The following is a 25,605-nucleotide window of genomic DNA, read 5'->3' on the forward strand; positions in this document are numbered from 1 at the left end:
AAAGTATGAAGAAGCCTAGCTGAAATGAGTTAAAAACCAAACCAAACAAAACACAAGAACAAGTTGAAAATAAAATATTCTGGCAGAGATTTCATCATGAAAAGCTTAAGGAGAAAAGAACTGCAGGAAACGGGGCGGAATGAGAAGGGTTTAGAGTCAGTGCATTCCATGTCTAACTAATGATCTTACTTGATAAATGGCTTATTATCTTCATAGCTAGAAAGCATTATAAGCAGAAAAGAGAAACAAAATTATTAGGCAGAATTAAAATAGAAAGTAATAAGAAATCATTTATATATTTTATAAATTAGTCAAAATTAAGAAAGTCAAAATGCAGAGGCAAGCAATTAAAAAAATAAAGGCATATCATAGTTTAAGGATACTACAGCAAAGTAGATACTCCAAAATAACTATAAAAATTAAGAGCAATTCATGATACTGACGGATTTGCAAAAAAATATAAATCATGCTATAAGTTCGTTAATGTAGGGTTCTACCTTACCCAGGTAAGTCCGTATTATAGTAGCCATCACAAACACGGTAATTACTGGTGTAGGTGAGAAGACAGAGAGAGGAAAGGGAAGAAAAGAGAGAGACGCTAGCGATTAGCTCTCTCTCTTACCATGCAACATGCAATGAAGCTGGCACTAACCTATTTAAAACATCTAATTAAAAAAATATTACCCTTACTATAATCTGCCATTTTTAACATTAAAAATATTATTTTCACAATCCTGGCATATCCAACTTTAATAACTCCTTGAATTCTACATTAAGACTCGCATTTTAAAAATAAGTCTGAAAATGCTTCCATAGCTGATTTAATGAATCAACAGCTATCAATTTTGGGTTAATTAGATAGCATTTTCACTAATAGAATAGTGCAGATTTTATTCAGCATTGAGATAAAGTAAACACTTGTTTAATTAGCATGAGAACAACAGATAATCTTCAAGATAACAATAGTAATAGAGTACATTCTCTTAGGAAAACAGGATTAGGAGGAGAAACTGCTCAGAATCCTTAAATCAAAAAGTCATTTAACAAAACAAACTTAATATAATCATATCAGCCATGCAAACAGGACCATCATTTGGAATTGCATTTTAAATTCAAATGAAATCACTATAGTGCTATGAAATTTCCATGAAGCCACAGAAACAATTTCTCCACTCTAGATCAAGTCAGAAATTATCTACTTCTTGACCAATGCCCGCAACATGGTAATGGAAATTCAACCTCGATCAGTAAAATTTCATTCAGAATCCCTTCTACAGCTGCCAGAAGGCAGAAACGCCTGTGTTCCCTGTGGAGAATATCTTTTACTGAGCTCGTCAAGTATAACAGTTCAAATACAAAATACTTACTTAATGTTTTCCAACCTGCTAGAATCTGGTTTCAAAGTGTTTGAATGTTTCACCATTTTGCACAGCGTGATCACCAGGAAAATAATATTTAGCTGTTTTAATGAAGAAAGAAAGAATCGGATCACTATGAACAATGAATAAAATACATTTTGCAAATTCAGTTAATGAGTGCACCCAGTTCAGTACCCACAGCATATGGACACTGTATACAGCGAGTCAATTTTCATTTATGTATACAGTGATGGGTTCAGTCTGTGTGGAAAACACCCTGGCTATTATGATCGATCTAACAGATCATTTGACATGGAATTGCAAGCTCATTAAGCCAGTATCATGTGGTAATGATTACATTAATTAAAAAAACCTAAATTAGTTTCTCTAGCTAAGTGAAGTCGAAGGCCTAAAAGCCACCTAATAGAGACCCTGAAAAGATTCTGAGAAGCACATTTGCATCAAGAATCTGCAGTGGAAGAATTGCTGAGTTCTAAAGACCTGGCTGAGAGCCTACCTCTTGATGGTTACCAACTAAACCAGAAAAATGATGTTTGCACAATCTACATCTAAGGTAACCGAGAAGAGCCAATTAAATAACATACATGAAACAGTTCAAACTAATAAGAAGGTAACGTTTTTACTGTCTGCATACTTTCCATCTAACTAACGTTAAAAGCCATGTGTCCTTTCTTTCCTTGTTCACACTTGCAAGAACTTGGTCAATTCCAAGCGAATGAGTCCTACTAAGTATTCAGCTGTGTGAGGACTTTAGGGGCAATTAAAAGCAAACCAGGGAGGTTGGAATTTGATGTGGAAGTGCTGGATTCCCTAGAGGTCAGATGGGTAGACAAAGAAGAAAGTGGAGGCATTTTGACTGAGGAGAGGTAAAGGCTGGTAAATTCAGCAGCTTCTAGTCACAGGCTGATAGTTGGAGGGGAGCACTCCTCTGTTTATGCCCTAAAACTAGAGCTAAGTGAGACTACCCCTGAACCCTTTTTGTGGTATTTCATCCTTCATTCAGAACAGAACCTATCTGTTCATGGTTTTTTTGAGAATTCAGCATAACTTGGGTCTTCTGGTCCTTGTGGAAGACTCAGAAAGCATATACTGTATGAGGAGATGTACTCTGCTTCTGGGTGAGAGATAATCAACTATGTTATCATATGACTCTTTTCACCCAGTCACAGTGACGCACAAGCAAATGACCCCACACTAATTCATTATTTCTTCTGATTTTATAATCATGAAGCATGATACAGGCCAATATATTAAAAATTTCCAGCTATCCCTATTAATGAGTTTGGGAGCAAGGCAAATACTTTAAGCTGTGTAACATTTTTTTTTTTTTTTTGCCTGATACATCTTATTATTTCGCTTAGATGTAAAATTTCCTCCTTTAAGGGATAAAATGAGATTAATGGGCATAACCTACACATGTTGACAGATGGTCTACCTTTCTATGATAGTTACTTAAGGGCAAAACAGATATTTGTTTAACTTCTTAATTAAAAGAGTTATCAGGCAAAAGAGAAAACCATAGGAACATTTCTTGCTTTATTTTTACAGGATTACTCCAGCTGGTTTAGAGACATGCTTTCATTCACAGAGATGAGACACATCACATATTTCACCGAACAGATATTTTCTTGACTGGCTTGTGCTGCACTAAGATGTGTTTATCATGCTGTGGACACTTAAGACACAGCCTTAATTTCTCTGCCTCTGAGAAATTAGAATTTTCTGTGGTAATGGAGTAAGCACTGATAACTTTCTAAAGAATCATGGTAAAGAGTATTTTTACCATTTTTCCAATGAGAAGGCAAAAATCAACAGTGTCATCAGTTTGTTCTTTTATACATTGGCCGCCTTTACTAGTCACATTAAGGGATGACTGGGAGGCAGCAGAGCACCCCAGCAAGTCCAGGCTCTACTTCGATTCTCAGTCTACATTAGTCGGGGTAGGAGCTACTGAAAGATACTCTATGTAAATATACTAAATACAACAGTCCAAAAGCAAGGAAAACAAAAGAATGGACTCCAACTCTTGGGTGAGATGGCCTTCTTTACAGAAGTAGATAAAAATCTTTCAATCCTCTATTTTTGAATGCCCTGAATGTAGAGTATTTGTTTGTTCGTTCATTCATTCTTTCTTTTTTCTTTTTTTTTGTTCATTTGTTTTACTTATTTTTTTATTTTTATTTTTTTGATACAGGATCTGATTATGTAGCTTCGGCTGGCTATAGCTCACTGTGTAGACTATATAGACCAGGCAGGTGATTAATTCACAGGGATCTGCTTGCCTTTGCCTCCCAAGTACTGGGATTAAACATGCATGTACCACAGCTATCTAGTTTAGAGTATTTCAAGAAGACTCAAAAGAGAATCACCTTAAAGATACACTACACTCCATGAAAAATTATGATGGAAAAAATAATAAAATGCTCAACGGGCTTTTATATTCAAATTGTTTTTCAAGTGTCTATGAATTTTCCACTTTAAAGAAATGGAAAAAGATAATGATAGCTAATGACATACTGTCATAAAACTTTCAGTTAACTCATACACAATACTTTAGCCTCCGAAGAAAAATTACTTGAAAACACAGAAATAATGGAGCAAGGGTATATTTAGTAGGACAAAAATGCTGTCGTTTCTAAACAAAGTAATTATAAAAGAAGGCTTATAAGGAGTACTCAAGGCACAAGATGGCAAAAAATGTCAATCTGAGAGTTTTCTCCATGCTTATTAAATATTAAAATTTCACTGATATATATTATTTTCAGTGAACCAGAGAAATAGAAAAAATGTTTGTGACATAGATACTGAAAAATTAAATATGCTACCATCAACATACACAGTGAACTTCCTCCTGGAATGGAACAGAATGTTGACTAAAGCATAAAGGATGTTTTATAGTTCTCACTTACCTAATGTTTAAATATTTTAACACTAAATTTCAGTTTCATACAATAAATGTTGTTACTATATTTTTTTCAGGAGGCAATACACTCGACAAAAAAAATTATGATTTTGTATGTTAGAATGTTTTATCATACTTCCACTCCCATTTTCTCCTCTACTTCGTCCTTCCTCTTTTAAAATGGAACAGTGGGGCCCAAATCCAGACCCAGAAAGGCAGGTAAGAGCAGCTTCAGTCAAACCTACGGTCCAGAACAGTCACCTTAGACAACAGGCTGCCTTCAAATAAATGACTGTCTACAAAAGTGAGTTCCTTTCTGGGTGTTTTTAAAGACATACATGACTTCCTAGTCTATACTACTGTATTTCTGTTTTGTCTGTTTTTAAATAACAGAATAGGTGATTTCATTTACTTTAACTTTTTTCCTTCCTTATTTTTAGTGTCTTCTCTAGGCTTTAAAAAACTAAAGAAATCCCAACAACCAGGCAGCCCCCTATTTCTCACTGAAATGCAGACAGAGACACAGGAAGTGGTGACCACCCCCACAACCCAGCCCTTCTGCTGTCACTTCCTGTCTGATGACAACACCCCCACCTCCTAGTCTTTGTTGTCCCCCCCAACACAAATACTACTACTAAATACTAATGTGTTTAAACAGAAGGCGATATGTTAAAAGATTTATCAGTGGGTAAGGAAAAGGGCTAGGCTACATATACATGCAAAGCTTTGTCTAAATTCAAATACTCACATAAATCAGTACATTTAGATTATTAAATAGCACTGAATTAGGTATGTATATTAACCCAGCAGCCTAAATACACAGGGTGATAATTTATTTGGAGGGAGGAATTCATTCAGGAATTATTCCTACATTAACTCTATACTGTGGGCTTATATATGCATGTGGGCACATACAAGTTAAACATACAGATACTTTGTTATTTCTTAATAGAACTTTATATAAAAGTTGGGAGCAGAACCAGAAGGGGGTAAAAAAATTCTACTCAGCAAATAAATAAATAAATAAATAAATAAATAAATAAATAAATAACCAAACTGGGATATTCTTCCAATGACTAATAATATCAAATCATAAATGCATAAATTATTACATTTAAATAATACTTTGCTAAGCTTATGGCACTACGGCGTTAAGCATCACCTAGGTTGCTAGGCATGACCATACAAAAGGGCTTTTAAGAAGGGAAAGTTCCCAGGGATTAGAGGAAAGCCCAGCTTGCTTTATGGTCATCAGCTTGCTCCATTGAATCACATCTGTCTGGGCTTAGCAGCTTTAAATTCATTCCACAGCTTGCAGAGCTGACATGGATATGATAAGACAGAAGAACAGAAACAGCGCTCTGAAATAACCCGGCTGAACTGCACATGTTCTGACCCTTTTTGTCCTCCCTAGAGCTTTTGCTACCTGGCAAATGCAAGTCTAAAACCGCACTTGTGTCTCCAGATCTTTGCTGTTAGCCAAGCAGAAACCGATTTCCCCTGGACGAGCAGCCAGAGAGGTGTTCTCTGAAGAAGACTTCTAAGTGAGTGTGTGAGCTGAACTCTTACTGAACTGAATTAATTATTAATGATGCAGATGGAGCTGTCCAAATGATAAGAACAGCTCCTGACGTGTCATGATCCAAGCCTTCATTAAACCATTTCAGGCATACTAATGGTTTCCCCTGCTCATTACTAACTGGCACTTTTCTCATAGATATAATAAGTCCAGTGCCTGTAGGCAAGACATTCTATAGAAAGGCATTAAGTAGGAAGTTATATCTCCCACAGCCTCTTACTTTTCTTCATAGAATATTACAAAGGTATACCTATTTAAAACTATTAAGTTAAAATGACTTCAACTCAGTCATAATTCAAAATACATTTTCTTGGAATAGCAAGTAATGTTTTGTTATAAGAATATTCCTTACAGGGACAGTATATAAAATAATCTGTGTTATTGAGATTCATGTTAGAATTACATTTTAAATGTCTTGTATCACCACAGTATTTACTTAGGTGAGTGTGTTTTTAACATATATATGCTATACAATCGTATTTCTCAATTTAGGTTAGACATTGTATTTCAAGGTATTGTTTTGCATTTTCTCTGTGCTGTAATGATTAGAGGGCAAAGCAATCCTAGAATCTCAAGGAGATCTGCATGCAACTATTACCTACTAGTTTCTTTTGTTTTTAGGTTGGGATGTGACCTAGAGCCTTCCATAGTTTAGCCTGAAGGCAGAGTATAAATGAGACTGATAAATAGTGGGCTCGCATTATAAACAGGTGAAGGGCCAAAATATCCTTTACCCATTTCTTTCTGAGTACACATTAACTTGTTTTTCAAGCAAAAATGTTTTTTTAATGTATTAGTTAGCTAACCTTTAAAGATAAAATTCTCAGTCAACAGAAGTAAGCATGTGACATTTTTATTCCCAAACACCCTAACACAACCTTTACATTTAATTCAAAGTACAAATGTTTTTGCTTTAGGAGGTTCTAAAGAAGCCAATGTCTTTAAGGATAGTAACTCTACATGGCCGCCATTAGTCACTGCATTCTAGAATAAACTGAGGATGTGGTCTCATACACTCAGGGGCAGAACTGTGGTCATTGCCTAGAGAGAATAATCTGATGAGAAATCACCATCTCAGGAACACTGACAATATTCCAGTGGTTTATACAGGCATTCATCTTAAGTGTTCATTTTGCTTTGTTAAAGTAGCTATGTGAAATAACTATAGCAAGAATTAAAATGTACACACTATGTTTTGGTGTTTTCAGTTTGTTCAGCAACAATGTTTTTAAATTAATTATTTGTGTGAGATTGATGTTAGGTGTCCTTCTCAATCATGCTACCTTATGTATGAAGAAAGGCTGCATACTGAGGTGAAGGACAATTCGACTGGTCTGCCTTGCGCGGTGTACCAGGGATCTTACTGTCTGTCTCCCCAGCTCTGGGGTTAGAGATTCTCCTGGCCACACTTGGATTCCTTTTCTCATGGTTACAAGTCTTCATGCTTACATAGCAAGGGCTTTACTGATTGAACATGAGCTTTTCTTTCTGAATTTTATGAAACACTAGTTAACATTAAAACACCCTGTAAAGTTTCTTTAGGAAAAAAATTGGAAAAAGAATTAATAGCAACAAAATATTTAAAATAGCAACAGCTACTGTGTTTAAAGACATTAATTCTGGATAGATGATATTTAAACTTGTGGGTTTTTTTTCAAGCTTCTAAAGGCTATTAATACTCGTTTCTGCATTGTACTGTAACTAGGTCAAAGTTTTAAACTATAAAATCCTAATATTGCATTTCCAATATGATTACAGATAATATAAGAGGTTTTAAAAATACCTTAATGTTACTACAGTTGACTTATTTAAATTTCACTTAAGAATAGTTACTGATTTTTAAAAAGTATATTAGGTCTTCAAAAGGAATCCTTATTTCTAATGAATTTAAAATTCATTTACTAACCTTTTTGTTAATCTAAGCTTTATAAAGATTTTTGATCTAAAAGAATTTAAGGTATGGACATTCGCTTAAAAATACTAAATTACTATTAGACTAAAACAAAAAATAATGTTCATTTGCCTTTCTAAAACAGTCAAACAATTTTTAACATGGTGGATGCGTGGTTTTTTTTTTCCATGTCATTTGTTTATTTGTTATTATTATGCTGTTCCGGCACACTGATATAGAAATAGCACAGGGTACGTTTCAGAGAGGTGGTTTTTCAGGCATAGTTAATTAGCCAGTGTACAACTTTCAATAATGATAACAGTCTAAATACGCAACACAGAATGGTCCTGTTAACAGACGTGTTTACACATCTTCAACTGCATAATTAGCAATGGAGGGGCATACCTTTGTTTGGGTGCCACTGTTACAGTAGCAGTTCAAAAGGCTGTGAGAGTTAAGTCTGCTTACCAGAATAATGAAGGTGACAGGCCCAATGAAGCTCCATATGAAATAGTTATCAACGTGAAGCCAGCAACTATTTGGGAAGGAGAGCAAATGTATTAAGTAGCTTTCCTGGATCTTTACATAAAGCAGAGAAACAAACCACAAAAATTCAGCCAAGAAACTATCCCTCCATGTGCCTTTGAAAATTCATTAATCATGGGCAAGAAGAATTGTAATAATTCTGAATTGGCTCTGACCCAACAAAGTTTAGCAGTTGGTTTACTTCGACCTGCAGCAGGTTTCATTTTAGGCACAGTATTGGATAGAAGTTTTTATAGGGAAAACTGGATTTCTCACCCTAACCCTGATGCCCTAGGACCTTCAACTTCCTTAGAAATGATCCCAAACAATATTCCACATTGCATCATCATTCTAAAGTTTTGTATGTAATCTTCAAAATTTGTCTTTCAGATTGATCAGAATTAAATTGCTTCACAGAATTTAAAGAAAATATTCAGAAGGCATTATTAGGAATGGACAAATACTGGGAGAAAAAGAAAAGCATACAACTTCCACAGCATTAAAGTATATGATGCGCAAACTCATTAAGATAAACTTTAGCTAGTGGTTCATATTTCATACAATAAGGAATCCTCACTGAATTTCTTTTGTTTATCTCATCATCAATAAAGTCATAGGTTTCTTGACTATAAACAAATCTTAACTAATTTTATCAGAGGAAAAAGTAAAGAGCTGGAAGTCAAACTCATGCCTTTAGCCAATGAAATCATTAGAGAAGTGCTATAGCTTCACTCTGTCTCTGTTAATATCTGTATCTTTTAAGAACAAGAAAGGGTGACTCATTTTAATCCTCACAAGTTCCCAGGAAATATTATCAAAGTAAAACATAAGGGATAGAATGTATCCCATATCATAATAATGCAGGAGAATCAACTGCACAGGGAGGCGTGGAAGCACTGGCTTAAGTCAGACACATTAAGTTCAGGAGAATTCGTTACTTAATATCTTTCTGAGGCCAAAAAGTTATTTACTTTTTCAATTTGTTTCAGGTCAATCTTTTGTGTTAAAAAAGAAAGTCCATAATTTAGAATCTGCCTCACCAGAGAACAAATCCTTTGAACCCAGAGAATTACAGAAGACTTGATTGTAATTTGTGCACGGCATGCCCATTCTCTCCCCAATAAAGCTTTCAGATGCTATTTTAGTCTGTCAGGGACCCTCACTGACAGCTAACAGGCTTTAAAAAATTATTCACTTGAAAAACACTCAGGTCGCTTGCAATTACTTACGCCTTTTCTGTCCCATAGCTCTTATAGTCAATAGCAGCCGAAACACCAACCACTGTGGCAGGGAACAAGTATCCGGCAACATAATAATATTTCTTCCTTGAATATTCGCTCTCGAAAACTTCAACTAACATTAAGTAGAGCTGAACACCTTCTAGGAACATCCAAGAAAAAGCTGCTAGAAAGAAAAAGTGCAAAAGCCCTGCGAATACAGGGCATGCAATCTGTGAAGGGAAAGAAGAAAAACAGGATATCTGTGAGTACAAAGCATCCACTCTCAAATGATAAACAGTCACTGGCAGAATCACTAGTGGTGTTTAAATACCTCATCATCAGTATTTCACACACACACACACACACACACACACACACACACACACACACACACCACATGTGTGCAAGCACACACATTTTCCCATAAATGGACACAAGCTAAAGGCCTGTTAAAATATCAAGAGCACAATGTTTGAAAAACCCACCACCAAGTGTGACAAACTTCCTCACTAAGCAATTACTATTATAGTGAAATTAAGTATCACTAAAATTCACTTCTCAAACTCCCTACAGTTACTCTAATGCCCCCACCCGTGGGTGTCTGCTTCACAAGTCTGCAGAACAGTTGAATGCAGACACATTATCTTTAGCTATAACAGAACTTTAAAAGCTTGTTTTAATGACAAATATCTTCACTCTAATTATGTAGGATTAATTCCTTTTTGTTTCTGGGTCAGATGAATGCAGGGTGATGCATTGATGAATTATGCTCTGTGTGTGACACTGAGGCCTTGTGATGATGAATAAATGCTTTACGCGTGAAGAAAAGACTGTTGGTCAGAATGCCTACATAAGCAAAGTAGGAATTTGGAAAGTGCCATCTTTTTATTACAGGGTCCTCTGCAGTCTTCTACTGTATAACAAGCCAGAAAAAAATGTGCTTGTACTTTATTTTGAATACATTCATAATAACATTACTGAGTGAACTGTCTTATAATTTATCACAAGTTATCCTTCACTGTGACCATCAATTGCATCAAACAACAAGGCCAAATCCCCATGTCAGCATCACATCTGCACTCATAGCTAGTAGACCTAAGGTCAGCCAACTCAACAGGTACTTACCGAGTAGCCTGTCTTATCAATGCCTATGAGAAAAATAAATTCAGCAATGAAAAGGTTGATACAAAGGTTCTTATGGATGGTATTGCGGTCACTCTGTAAACCTCGGAAGAAACAGAAGGTGAAGATGCAGATAGCCAGGCAGACGAGGGAGACGACGATGCCCACCCAGGTGATGACTTTCAGCAGCAGCTCATGAACTCCGTTATACTGGAAAAGAGAAAGTGTGAAGAACGTCAGCATTCCACATTACCAAGAGGAATGCAGCTTCTACCCAAGTCTTTGATGAAGAATATTCAGGTGTTCAAACGAGGGATCACAGATAAAAATGCTGACTGTGTAATGGAGTTAAAGATTGTATTACTGGATTTACTACTTTAAAAGGATTTAACAAAGAGGGAGATTTTATATAGAAAATGATGCAAGAGGCCAAATTTTTTAAAACAACTATTAAAACAATTATCTTAAAAATGTAGACAAAATATTTCCATGACATGAAGACTAATTATGATGAAAATAATTAGCATTTTAATGATTGTGCAGCTAATGCATAATCCAACTTTTAAGTTTTCCTTTGCTCTTTTGGTTTCTACATGCTTACACAGACAAGCATGATACACGAAGAAGTTTTGTACTGTTCTTTTTGTAGAATGAGCAGAGTCTGGGGTGAAAACCAGAGTCTTTCTCAGGCTAGCCAAACACTACCATTGAGCCACATCCCTGGCCCCATGCTATGTACTGAATATTTTTTATTATCTACTACCACCCTCTTTAACACGAGGAAAAACTATGTAGTCACATTCCAGAAGGTTTCCTGATTTTTTTTCAAAGTCTGTAGTTGTATATAATGTGCCAACTGTTAAGGCAGCATTGTGAGAAGGGATTCCACAATTCAGTGTTGGACTGGCATCCTACATCTGGGAGCCTGAGTGCTCTTAAGCTCCCAATGCTTTCCTTCTTAAAACCCTTGATTGCCTCTGAAAAACATCTTTCCACAAAGGTGGGCAGGAACTTAGCACAAGTTTGTAATGTGAGAAAGTACCAAGACTTCTGAGCATATACGGACAGGGTAGGAACAATTAGGGACCTGCATTACTTTGTTTGCTTTTTAGTTACGATAAGCACCCAAAGATGGACTGTTACACAAGCTGTTTTGAATCTCTGAGGTCTTTCCCTGAGACTAATTAGAAGTGAAAATACTTACTGAAATTTCCCTGTGGGCCATGAGAATAGCAAAATTGGTTAGGTGGCTGCATGCACATGTTGTGCGAGTTTTATTAGTGTCAACCAGCTTGCAGCCCTGGGTAGACCAATATCCCATCATGGTTCTCTCTGAGTAGTTCCAGAAGGAGCAGTTTGCATTGAAATAATTGTCAGGCTGGGAAATAAAATGACAAGATAAAATTAGGATTTTACACTCAAAGATGGCAATAGCAATTGTTTAATATGTGTAAAAGGTAATTTAGATTAAACTTTGCATGTTTCAGACAATAAAGTTTTTCATCAGCAAAATTGTAGACTATGTTATACAAGGCACATATCTAGCTTAAAGGGGGCTTTATAGTCCGAAACACTCTAACATGTACTCTAAATTACCAGAGATCCATTTCACACAATTACAATTTCCATCTTATGATTTTACCTACTGATGAGTACATTAGACTCTTTCCCCCTTTTCTGATAAGATTAAGGTTGTGAATTTGTTCTAAGAAAATCCTTTAGGGACCAAGTGTCTTAAAAAACAACTATGTTTAATTTGGTGTCCTTTTTATGATCACTTGTTAGTGACAGCTTAGATACACTTGAAACACAGTTGACACCATAAGGCTCTTAAGAGCAAATCAAATACAGTAGATATTAGACAGGCTCTACAACCACACAACCTATTCTTGTCTGTGCTGGACACTTGGTTATCCCCAGGCATTCATTCACTCTACTGTGACAGCCCATCTTCCAACAAAGCAGGAGCCTGTGCTGGGAGGTACCACAGACAAGGCAACCTCCTCAGTTCTGAATTTTTAAATGCAATATTTGATAAAAGCTGAGCTAAATACGATTAATTTTAGTATGTATGTGTGCATGTATTTGTGTGTATGTGCTTACATGCTTGTGTGCACGTGTGCAGATGCATGTGTGTACATGAGCCCAACATAACTAATTAAAAAATAATGACTAGCCATACTACAAAATTAGAGTCTTAAGAGTTAATATTCAGATACCCTGCTGCTAAGGTAAGAGTTAATTTTCATCCAAAAACAAATTAGAGTCATTTACATTTTCTTGTTGATTACTGAATTAGCTTTCATTAAGAATACACTTAAGTTCTAATAATCACTGAACCAGGCTCATTTAATTTTATGTTCACAGACTTAAATAAACTTGTGTCTCTGACCCAGTCCAACATATAAAATTCAAATGAAAAGGTCTTCTCCTTCCCACCCGCCCACCCACCCACCCTCTGCTTCCTGCATCCTCGGTGTGCCAGCCTGGCTTTCCTTTCTGGGAGGGTTAACCCTCCCGTGACTTCATTAGCATACGTTAGCTTACATCAATGTGTGGCAGCGTGAAGAGCACCGGGTCTGTCAAGTACACCCGGCTGGACTCCTTGTTGATGGAGACAGAAATGACGTGCGAGTTCACTGCGATGGTGCTGTTGCGACCCGTGAAGTCTGCGCCCAGCTTGATGGTCGCATTCTCAGTACTCAAGAACTGCCCCAGACTACGGTAAATGATGAATACCAGCTTTGCCAGCCCTAGGGAGGAAGAAATGGTCATAGGATTCACAACAAATCACTTTGGATGAGAAAGCAAATGGCAAAACAAGAACACAGTGAGAAAATTCAAGGGACTCTTTAGGTGGATCTAAATCAAGTCCACTGGGAAAGTAATGCATTATTTCCAATGCTAAGCCATTTCCGCTGTACTAAGGAGAGATTTTCAAGATAGAACAGGTTCAACTCCACAGTTTTGGTTTAAAGAGGGAAAAGTAAGGTGGGAAGGCAAGAGAAGACAAGGGAGAAGCAGGGCTGTCTGTCCCTCTCACCGTTCCTGCTGTTCTGCTTGACGGTGTTTGCGGAGAGCTGGATGGAGCTGCCGGCCCCCTTGATGCCCAGAGGGAATTTAAAGTCTTGGACCTGCCCTTCCGTGCTGAGTACAGCAACTTCCAGAGCTGGACGAAACAAAGAAAAAAGGGAGGGGGGGGTTAGTCTTTAAACTACAATAGACAAAAGAGAATCCCAAAGGAATTACAGCTTTCTTTTTTCTATTTGCAAAACTTTATTCATTTGGAGCTTTTGTATTATGTGACTTTTCGGTGACCATCCCTTAGTGGAAAGCGAGTACATATCTGAATGCCTTCATGGCACAGGCACATCTCTTTCTAGGTAGAAGAGATTTTAATAGGACATGTAATGCAAAGTTTGTAGTTACACATTTTTCTAATTTCTACAAGCAGTGAGAATGGTAGAGAATATTAATGAGAAACTGTCGGCAGACAGATGTAATCTCACTCCCTTCTTTGATACAAAAATACTCATACCCCTGCACTCTCATTACTCAAATACTATTTTACATTTTGTTTTTTTGTAAATATGAAAATACGGGCATTCAGGGATTCTTAAAAGTAATTCAGCCTCAAATCAAAGCACTCAACTGCAAGTTTACAGTGGTGCCTGTGCATCTCTTAGACCCCCATCAGTGCAGACACAGGCCATTGCTCTTACTGACTCACACTGGAAAAGATCAAGCAGCAGGTAAGTAGATGGTCTCCCTGCTTATATTGATTCTTTGTGAGGAGCAAGGTATCCAGTGTGGAAACATGACTGACTCAAGCGTTTCTCCAAAGACAACACCCAGCACAAAGGCCCAGAGTGGCCAGTGGCGGCAGACACATGAGAATCATGAGTTCAAAGTCATCATCAGCTACATAGAACATCCCAACCCAGCCTAGCTCTATGAGACCCTGCCAACAAAACAAAATAAAGCAAAACACTCACACCCTCCCCCCCTCTGATATATAATTATCTCCTCCTCACACTGAATGGGTCTATAATTACTAATTATTCCTATTAAAAGCAAATAAAACAACAAAAAAAAATCTGAATTTCATGCAAATTCAGATGTTCCAGGCACGCATGTAAGAATTAGCTAACTTCACTTATGTTATATTTACTTTTTAGCTTAAAAATTATGTTCAAAGAAAAGAAAAACTGATATGAACTTTCTAAAGTAATGGGATTATTACTACACATGCCTAGTGATTTTTAAAGAAATGAAGCAATGGATATGAAATAATCAACTTTATAAAAGTAAATGTGCATCAGCCAGCAAACATTGTAACAGAGAATAGAAACATTCCAGAAATATTAAACCTGACGGAAAGAAACTTTCAAAACCTCAATAGTTTCTGACCTCAATGTACCAATTCGTAGTTTAATATACACTTAATTTTAAATAAATTTATATCTTCTCTTTCAGGAAACAGGATATCGATATGAGCTAACCACTTCACAAGCTTCTCACTGATTAAAGTGTTACAAAAACTATCCTTAGTAAAATATGCTATATGCCACATTTTAAATATAATAGCCTAAAGAAATCAACAAGTGTAACTAGGTAGTTAATTAGAGAACCGTATTATAATTAATCAAACTTTAAAAATTAAATATTATTAGCAGAAAAAGTTCAGTACATTTCAACTTGCTTGATGAAAAATAAAAAACAGAACTTTACAACACAGTAGGAATAAAGGAACAGCTCCCTGAGCTGGAGGTTTTCCTCTCAGAACGGTGGTTTGTGTCCATGCAAACGTCCAGGATGATGAAAACACCCTTTAAAGAAGAAGGACACTTACTGGTGTGTTTTAACTTATTATTATCTTAGAATGCTATGTAACAATAAAAAAAAATCAAAGGAAATGTAAACTGTGAGGGTATAACAACTCATTACTCACAGTAAGTGTAATTAAGAAATAGGCCATTGTGTAATTCTCTTTAATTTGAAGAACTCTGGTACTTGTTATAATACCGATCTATGAGTGAAATATAATTCTAATAAAAATTCAAGCAAGACTTTATGACTGTATAGGACTTGAAAAACTGATTTTAAAATCCATATGCATGAGATGTACACAAAGGCAGCTAAGGAAATTCCTCAAGGAGAAATTTTGAAAGGCTCAAAAGCTCCTAGCATCACTAAAAACAAGACAGTCCTGCACAAAAGCAGGTCATACTAGATCCTGCTGCCATGCTGACACTTGTAGAACCTTGTTGGATCACAAGAGATGGGGAAGAGAGCACATCATGTGTTGACAGAAGTGCAGAGAGAACCAGTTCACTCACATGGAAAAAGCCGCATAAGTTGCTTCAACCACAAAACACAATGAAACATAAACTTTAGAAAGACTACAGCCCAATGTAAAACCACAAAGATGAATACCTTACAAATTTACAAAGTTATAAAATGTGGGATCATTATAAAATCACAGTAGAGATGGTTTTTATAAAGCAGGAAGCCAAGAGTAAAATGTCTTAGGTATCAAAAACTCCAACCCTAAAATTAAAGACTAATCAATTAATTGTACATCATTATCATGTAAAATAACAGCTTCAAAATAGTTAAAAAGGAAAGGAAAGCAGTTTTTAAACTACATAATCCTCAATAAATTAGTGGTGAGAACACACACAGAATGCAAAGAAATAGATAAAAAGGGAAATGTTGGGAACAACAAATTCACAGATAAAAATAAAACAGGTGAATGAAAAGAAAACAAAAGAAATGCTTCAACACCTAAGGAAACTACAAATAAAAGCAGGAATGCGATCAATCCAAACTGATTAACAAAAGTTATGTCAAAATGAAGTGTTAGTTTGTGGTGGTGCAGTGTTTTTACCAGTGAGGACAGAAATTGGAAAAATTAGGCAGAGGAAAAACTGGAAAATATTTAGTAAAATGGATTAGTATAGTATGTCCTTTAAAAACTTTCTTGTAAGATACATACACACATGCCTAGAAACACATTGAACAAGAAGACCCACAAAAATTTTTTGTCTACCTTTCCTTGTCAAAATATGGGAATTCACTGAAATGCCTTTCAGGGTAAACTGTGGTATATTTTCAGATCAGATGAATGAACAGAGATGCACCTGACAGTAGATATACTCACGAGAATCCTAACTGGGAGGGAAAAAAATCATCTAATGGCATGCATTTATGGCATGAAATCATTAGTGCCATTGATATAAATATAGTACACATGTGCAACCTGATTACTAAAATTGTAAAAATTAATTTTAAGCGGTGGTTGAGTCTTAGAGTTTGAGGTCAGCTTAGACAAACCATCTCCATAAAGACCCCAGAATAAAGGTAAAAATTTACATAACAGCTAAAAATAAATGAAGGTGATAGTTATTCCCTACTTGATCTTGTCTATCATGGAGAAGGTCTGTCATCAACTTTACTACTGAGGGAACATCTGTACTGTCTGTGTGATTTAGCTAAAGTGAATATATTATAATATCACCATGCAGCACTGCTGGATGCTTATGCTGGTCACTATGGCACATACCTTAGTCAATAGATAGCTCAAAACGCACATACTTAATTCACTGGAGAGTCATCCAGAGTCTCACTCATCACAGCTTTATATTTCCCCCTCACTGGCTGCAGTGAGATGCAGGAGAGCCTCTGGGGAAGATGTTGATGGGGGCCAAGGGACCTGCCAAGTCCTAGGTCAGTCTAGGCTCAGGGGAGAAGACAATATAATATAGATAGTAACCGATCCAAGCCCAGGTTCCTGTCCACACAGCAGGATAGAAGAATAACCTCTGTTGTAAATCATATTTTGACCTTTTTTTTTTTTTTTTTACAGCCATAATACAACTAAGTCTAAAGTGACAGTATGAGCGGTGGGGGGCATGGTGGGGGTGGTGGTGAGGAGCGGTTATATTGTCTACTAAGGCTATTCTGAAAATAAATAAAAGGAGATTTTATAATAGATGGGTTGGGCTTATCTTACCTAAGTTATCCAATTAGCCTTAATGTCAGAAGGAAGGACAATGAACAGTACATGTACCACAGTGTTACTCAACAGAAAGTTCCTCGTGGGGAATGGAGGGTGGGGAGGTGGAGTTGGGGGGTCAAACTTGGCCTGCTCAAGCTACTAGATCTAATTAGTGTATCAAACAGAGTTGAATGATGACCTGGAGATGAAATCAGCCAAATATAAAATGTAGAAAAGTCTACAGGATCTATCATCCTCCTTATTTCTCTATTAAAACAATAAGTTTTTTTTAATGCACTCTTTTAATGAAAGGAAATTAAACCATCATATGGAATATAAAGACTGATTTTATATCTACTTTCAGATAAAGCATTCATAAGAATAAAAGTGTATGAATATTATCTTCTGAATATATTTTCTTAATTTTAAAAAGGATACTGACGATTACACATTAATAATGATAGGACACTCTTATTTGCTGTAAAATAACTCGATGCTGAGAAGTGCAAGCAAGATAAGATTAGGCAGATGATGCTGAGACTAGGTACCTGAAACTTTCACAACCAAAATGAGAAATTTTTGCTATTCCCAAACAGCACAAAAATGGAAAGTCACTTACTGGGGGAAACATTCAGTGTATAGATTTCTGGCCTAAGACATACACTAGGCACACATAAAGAGTCCTATTGCTTATCAATCAAAAAGCAACTGAACTAGAGAAAAATAAATTAACAGATACTTTAAAAAAAGATGCATGAATGGGCCACAAATGCATGCAAATAATCCATCAATTAAATGTTACTTACTGGGCATGGTGGTACATATCTCTAATCCCAGCACTCAGGAGGTTGAGGCGGAAGGACAGAGTTTAAGAACTAGACAAGGAGATCATGTCTCCATCATATTAAGTAAACATATGTTACTTAGTAATCATAGAAATGCAAAACTAACCGCAAAATAAAGAGACTGAGTATTGGAAAGATGGAGAACTACTCACTGCTGCTAGAGACCAAGTGAAAATGAGAGCTACCATGTGGTACCAACTCAAAGAGTGAGAAATGTGACTAGATACACAGAATTGGGAGTAGATCCTTAAAACGGAGTCATACTGAACAACATGACTGGACTACAGATATCAGTCTGGACAGAGGGATCTCAAAACTAACTCAACATAAAAGAAGCAAGATTAAAAAAAGAAGGCAAGTCAAAGTCAGGAGCCAAGTACAGTGACAGGAAGCAGTGGCTTCCTGGGCTGGAGGTGGGAGGAGACTGCCCTTTGAAGATAAAAATGTGGTCTACGCTGATGATTACATGGAGAACATTTGTTCAAAATTCATGAGACTCACATTCAAAACACACACCCCTGAATACAAATTAGACCTCAAAGTTTACTGCAGATGCTGTCCTCATACAATTACACCATTTTTATGGGATCATATATCATATGAGTAAAATCACATTATGAAGGTAAAACTAACTGCTAAGAAGAAAACCAAATTGTTTTAATAATTGAAGATAGAGCCATCCTTTAAGTTTAGATAAGCACTTCAAAAGAATAAGGAAATAGTAGGCTATTTTCAGAGTATGTTTAAAGACAAGTTCTAGGAAAAACAGAATGTTTCCTTCGTGCTTAAAACAGCACATATTTCTTTTTTGCAAAAAAAAGATTATGAATTAGAAATAAAAATAAATAACTATTTTAAAATGCTTAAGGTGACTTCTATGCTGATAACATTGGGGTAATAAGTATAAAGATGCAATAAATTCCAAGCATGGGTTAGTAATATCAGTAAAATGTATATACACTGTATCCTAAATGAATATTCACAACATCTTTAAGCTTAACATTTCAATAGAACAATCCTTCCGAAAACAGAAAGATATATTAAGAAAAGGATGATTTACAGACATTTAATTTTCAGTTTGTCTTGAACTGGGACAGAAAATATCTGGGATATAGAAATGGGTTTGCATCCCTAACTCCATGTATATCAGGGGTAGTGGGGTGTTCTGTAATCCCAGGAAGGTGGAGCCAGGAGATTCCAAAACGATCTGAGAAACAGAAACGTGTTCTATGGTCACTCAAGGTTTAAAAGATCATAGGATTTAACATGGCCCTTCAAATTTTCATGCACAATTGAAGTGGAGGGAAAAAATTTTAGTTGTTTTTTGTCTGTTTGTTTGTTTTGATTAACATTAGAAAATTTGGGAAACAAATTAAAGTTACAAAATATCATGCCATAAGTCTTTCTCGGATGCATTCAGTAAGAGGATGGGGTCCACACCACTTCTGTGCTTAGGGGTATGCCACTGGACACAAGTGAGTTGTGTTCAATGTGTATGAATCAGCAGGAACTACCATGAGATCATAGAGGCATTGGGGTTTTATTCATTTCTTTCTGTGACTAAACTGTGTGAACACATTTTCTTTTAAAGAACCAGATACCTAAGATTATGGTGGGTGCATCATTTTGGCTTCATTTATACACTGATATTATCGAGTGATTTATATTTCTATACCTCAGAACAAATTATTTCACTTCATTTGAAATTTTTACATACATGGAATAAGCTTAAGTTTTTCAATTCAGGTGCCATGTTTGACTCATGTCATCCTTTTTCCCCCGTTCCTCAGTCGTTAATATGACCGTCATGATCTGGCAGTAAGACATGGCATCACCTCCACAGAACGTCATCCATGTTGCCCTAAAGGAGTCAGCATGGCTTTTGGAGGAGGAGTGAGAGGTCTGGTTCTTTTCATGTTTTTTTTTTTCTTTTTTACTCATAATCAGGAACCTTTCATTTTAGTAAGCTATTAGTAAACTTCAACTGAGGTTTTTCAGATGAAGCCTTCAACCTCACCAATTAAGTGTCAATTCTAAGAGGGAGAAATTTAAATATCAATTTTTTACTCTCCCACCAAATATTGTCAACAATAGATTTCTGACCCTCATTGGCAGTATTTTAACTCCTAGCTTACCTTCCAAAACTACTGATATCCATTTGACAACATAGAAATAAGGCTATTTTATGCTAAAAAATATGTTCTTCACTGACAGTATCTTTTAGCGGGAGGAGGGAGAGAGAGTCTCCCACAGGCCAGCTGACCTTCAACCTGGACCTCGTGGCTCCAGCTCCCTGGGATTACAGAACGCACCATTATTCCTGGTTTACATGGTGCCAGAGATTCAAAGCCCTGGCTTCCTGTGTGCTAGGTGAACAGCTCACCAACTGAGCTCCGTCCTTCACTGTTTTGTTTTGTGAACCTCCCTCTAAATCTATAGCCTAGAGTGGTCTTGGACTCATAGCAATCTTCCTGCCTCAACCTACGAAATGCTGATATTACACGTACGAAGCACTAACACCAGCTATTAAACATATCATTTCCCTACAGGAGGTTGTGTTTAACGTTCACAGTCCACTCAAGCCTTACGAGCTAAAATAGTTGACTGGAAGAACACATAAAGTGATTAAAATTCATTAGGAATTGTTTTAAAAATGGAAAAGCATTTGCCACCTTCTCATAAGAAGTACTTTCATTACTCAAGCAATCTATATTATAGCATTTAAGTGCTCTTATTTTTTCCTTTTAATGATTTTTCAATTGAAAAACCCACAGATACTCATAAAAACAACTTTTATAAGATATAGGCAGATTTCAGCTTAAGCATTAATTTTTATTAAATATGATCAATAATTTCTTTTCCTGAAAATAAGTAACTCAGCAAAAGAGAAATCTAATGCTGGGAGACGATAAATTCAGAATGTAAACCTTACTCTCCTTCACACCTGTCTTCCAAATCAAGTGTGAGCACAGACACACTCACCAATGTTCTCTGTGGGCATCGAGACCCTGGTTGGTTCCAAGAGATTGTCTGCTAGGACAAATGCCCCTTCTTCCAATGTATCCAGTAACATCGTGGCTGTGTGTGCCTGCTCAGAAGAATTCATGTGTTTCCAGGAATCCAAAGCCTCGGGTCTCAGGAGGTTGTCCACTGTGTCAACAATTGCCTGCATCCATTAGAAAATGACTGTTAGTTCTGACTGCTTCCAGAGTACAGGGGATCGTTAACTGCTGACTAGCGACAACTGTGATGTTCACCTGACATGATGATTTACTTTTGTTTCATGACTCAGGCAACTCTAAGTATGGACAACTACTTCAAAACATCACTACGTGGATATTAGTGAACAGCTGCTTGACTTTAGAGAGTCTGTAAGAAAGGTGGTTTGTTTTCATTTCTCTAATCACACTGCAATTGTTGAAGGGGACATGGAACGCCCAGCAGCAGCTCTGAGTCTAATTTACTTGACTTACATGTATGGTCATTCAGAGCTACTATAGTCACCCTATTTATAACTTCAGAATTTAAACGTAAGGCTAAAAAACACTAATGTTACTGGAGTAGGTGAGTATCTAACAGAAATTTCAGTCATAGTATTTTTTGAACGCGAACTCATATAAGTTAGACTGCTCGACAGACACTATTTATTATTACTTGGGTATAAGGGTAGCTTTAAAGTTTATGTTACCTGCCTACATTTTCACCCTTCCCATTACCTATACAGCCAAAAGATAGATGTATGTATGTACGTACGTACATACGTACGTACGTGTACACACACACACACACACACACACACACACACACACACACACATTAACTTCTAAGGACTGGGTCTGCTTTTAAAGGAATGAGGAAAACAAGCAAAATACTGGAAGGCTACACTGATGATTTAAGGAGAATGGAAATACATACGTGTTACAACTGAGCTGCAAATATTCCTAAGTGTGGGCTTAATTTATCCCCGTGCAAAAGAGCATTAAATAACAATATAACCCAGTAGGCTGGTCCACTGGAGGCAAGCTCTAGTGCTCACATTTGCTGTACTTAGGCTGGGGTGTGCTGTGCCACGGATAGCTGGACAGCTGACGTCACTCCGTGTGTTTACTGTTCCACATGCCTACACATGATGTGCCATTAGGCCCATGTATACATTGTTCTGATCTACTGGTAACTGCTGAGGAAAAGGACACACTATATATGAAAAACAACAATGAACTGCTAGTTTGAGGATCTGTACTGAAATGAGCAAGGGGAAAAGTTGTCCAAGGTTATTGTCAGAGTGAGATTAATTAGCTTAATCCATCTTATACCCTCGTTCCATCTGCCTTGTGAGCCACCATGACCTCCCTGGCAGGTGGAAGGTACTTCCAAGTGTTGTTAAAGGCTTTTTTCCCTTTCTACTGGGAGATGGAATGGTCCAGAAGGCTCACACGGATACTTCTTCAGCCAATAACTAGAGTGGAACAGAAATTGGTCTGCTGAGGCCAGATTCATTAGTCACCAAGAAATACAGACTGGAGCCTCTAATCTAAGTTACAAATGAATCCTCTGTAGCCAAGTAGAAACTTGCTTCATTTGCATAGAGTAAGTCAGTTTCTGATTTGTAATCTAAGGAGGCTTATTAGTCTTGTCTGAACAGAGAAACTCATTTGAAACACACTGAAGTGACACTGGTCAGAAATTAAGGTCATATTGAGATGTATCATGTGTACACATTCCTCCTGATGACACACTTACATTAATTTGAAATTCTCCTTATTTATTACCATTTGCATTTTTTAGGTGGGATCAAGATAACCATCAGCCTAGTCATATTCCTGAAGCAGTCTTTTCTTGCCAGTCTACCCTTGGCTCACTGAGTTATGTTTTGGACAACATACTGATCACTGCATTCCACACATTAGTATCTTAAGGTAAACTTGAACTTGAGTGTGAATTATTCCATAGATCTCTATTAGTTGCATCCTTAATCAGATTCTTAGGGGTCTTTAGAACATTACTATCTGAAAAACGGATTTCTCTCTGCCTTTTATTGTAAAGGGGTCAGGTCCAAAGGTGTCATTTACTAACTAGTGAGATGCTGTTCTTTGTGCCCATCCCTGACCTTGCCCACCAAGTTGATGAGGTTTCAGTTTCTAAGTAAATTCTCATTTGCAAAACCACAGAAGTTCTTTGGTTTGTCCCCTCACTATGTGACTTTGTCCTTCGAGGTTAGGTTTGCCAGGTAATGGCCAACTCCCTCTCCCCAACAGGAAGGGACTTCTAAACTACAGAGCAAACCAAAATACAACAGAGCTACTTTGGCTTCCTCCAGTGGAGATCCTCAGCATGCTGCCTATCATTTCAATACACTAGGAAGAAATACTGGTCCTAGCACAAAAGTGCCTCACTGCTCCTATCATGAAAAGATCTCCCACCTATCACATACTGGAATCACCATAACAGTGTTCGTATCTCATGTCTGGACACCCATACTCAGCACCCTACTTCCAGAAGCAAATTCCCGAAAGGCCAAGACAAATCCTAATTTATTGAACAGTATACCCCAGAGATCAGAAAGCGGTGACTTTGACATGCACATATATTATGCCCATACAGTCTTTGATATGATAAACTGCCGAGAATATATCATAGCTGTCTCAGGTTGTTGAATCCAGAGATGACAAGAGAAAACAAAGGGACTACTATGTGCTTGCTTCCAATTCAGAGGATGATCATTAAATTCTTGTATTTTTTTTTTCATAAATGGGAAAACAGTAAAAAAAAAAATCAGTAAAATATTACTGGCTTATCCTGAGAAAAGCCAGCACTTTTGTACAGCTGATATGGGGCACATTATATAATTATCAAAGACTGAAAATTCTGAGTCATGCAGCAAGATGGTGTAAGCGTGGCAGGCAGCCGTGGGAGGGGGAGAGCGGGGCAGCATGGGAAAGATACCTTAAGGTAAGCCCTGCATGTCTTCTCTCGTTTTTGGAGCTTTTAAGTAAAAGAAGAGAAAATCAGAGGTTAGATTTTATCTGCTGAAAAAAATGAGGAAAGAAGAAATCCTCAAAAATTAAGTTGGCGTTGTTCCTGACTGTCAAGTGGACTAGCTACAGATCTCCTCTGGGCATCTGGGCAACTTCTGTCCCAGCCAATGCTGTCTCCTTACAGTTTTCAGCTCTGTTTTCTTAAGGGTCATTTTTTTTTTATTTTTATAAGAGAAAACATATACAAACACCATTGTTAAAAATAATAGTCCACTTATCTATGGCTAATTCTGGACTTGAACATCTGAACATGGATGTAATATAAACATAACACAGTAAGTAGCACTTAGACATCTTAGAAAGAAAAACCTGGTGGTATGATCAGCATTCTCCTGACAATGGATACATCCTTCTCCCCAAGGCTGCCCCTAATACCACTGTGTGTCACACCTCTGTTTCAAGCATTGACAGCTGCATGTTTTCACACAATTCATTAATCATGTATCACAGAATCACTCTAGCTACAAATGCTAATTCTACAGCGAGAGCATTGACCACATTTAGACGGATCAAGTCACCATTAAGTAAAATCTGTAATAAATGGTGTCATTTAGAACTTTAAGGGGCAGGAGAACATTGCTCCTTTCTCAGTAATTCTTCCTGAGAAATGAGCAAACAGGGAAGTTAGTTCTCTAAGTGTGTGTCTGGGCAGCTGGCAGCCAAGTTTTGAAGGGCAGAGAGCCGCCACACACACAGACCCATGTCCTTCAGTGGCAGAGATCCTACCTTGTTGTAACTCCGCCCGGCGGAATCCTTCTCACTAGGTTTCAGCTCCTGCAGCTGAGCATCGAGGATGTCCACCAGCTGCTCCATCAGTCTCACCGAGGAGCTCACATCCCCGGCAAACACGGACCCCTTGGTGTGCTTAGCCAGTTCATTGGCTAGACTTGCAGCATTTTCTCCACTTCTGATCTGGAACGACAATTTGTATTATCTCAGTAAAACTCTCGTTCTGCCTGTGGCTTTCAGTTCTCTTTAAGCACCTCTGTTGTGGTCAGGGGAAAAATTGCAAATATGTCAAAATCTGCAACTAATTGAGACCAATAACTTTCTCTTCATCTTAAGAAGATTAAAGGCTTTTAGATCCTTAACACACAAAAGAAATAC

General features: G+C 37.1%; 1 protein-coding gene across 47 annotated transcripts in view; it reads right to left on the bottom strand.

The window, feature by feature from the left end:
* Adgrl2 (adhesion G protein-coupled receptor L2) overlaps positions 1 to 25,605 on the bottom strand; it is a 647,549-nt gene that overhangs the window by 11,268 nt on the left and 610,676 nt on the right. For 19 of the 47 annotated variants that reach the window (XM_076575175.1, XM_076575176.1, XM_076575178.1 and 16 more), the window contains 11 exons: positions 25,225 to 25,410; positions 24,407 to 24,445; positions 21,446 to 21,629; positions 13,662 to 13,787; positions 13,166 to 13,371; positions 11,823 to 11,996; positions 10,622 to 10,828; positions 9,506 to 9,726; positions 8,220 to 8,286; positions 1,368 to 1,459; positions 503 to 547 (listed from right to left, as the gene is read on the bottom strand). In XM_076575175.1, coding sequence (XP_076431290.1) covers positions 503 to 547; positions 1,368 to 1,459; positions 8,220 to 8,286; positions 9,506 to 9,726; positions 10,622 to 10,828; positions 11,823 to 11,996; positions 13,166 to 13,371; positions 13,662 to 13,787; positions 21,446 to 21,629; positions 24,407 to 24,445; positions 25,225 to 25,410 — 1,547 coding nt within the window. The remainder of the gene's footprint in view (positions 1 to 502; positions 548 to 1,367; positions 1,460 to 8,219; positions 8,287 to 9,505; positions 9,727 to 10,621; positions 10,829 to 11,822; positions 11,997 to 13,165; positions 13,372 to 13,661; positions 13,788 to 21,445; positions 21,630 to 24,406; positions 24,446 to 25,224; positions 25,411 to 25,605) is intronic. The other 28 variants (XM_076575191.1, XM_076575204.1, XM_076575198.1 and 25 more) reach the window with 3 other exon arrangements.

The sequence above is a fragment of the Peromyscus maniculatus genome, chromosome 6, assembly GCF_049852395.1.
Source record: "Peromyscus maniculatus bairdii isolate BWxNUB_F1_BW_parent chromosome 6, HU_Pman_BW_mat_3.1, whole genome shotgun sequence".
NCBI classification, from domain to species: domain Eukaryota; kingdom Metazoa; phylum Chordata; class Mammalia; order Rodentia; family Cricetidae; genus Peromyscus; species Peromyscus maniculatus.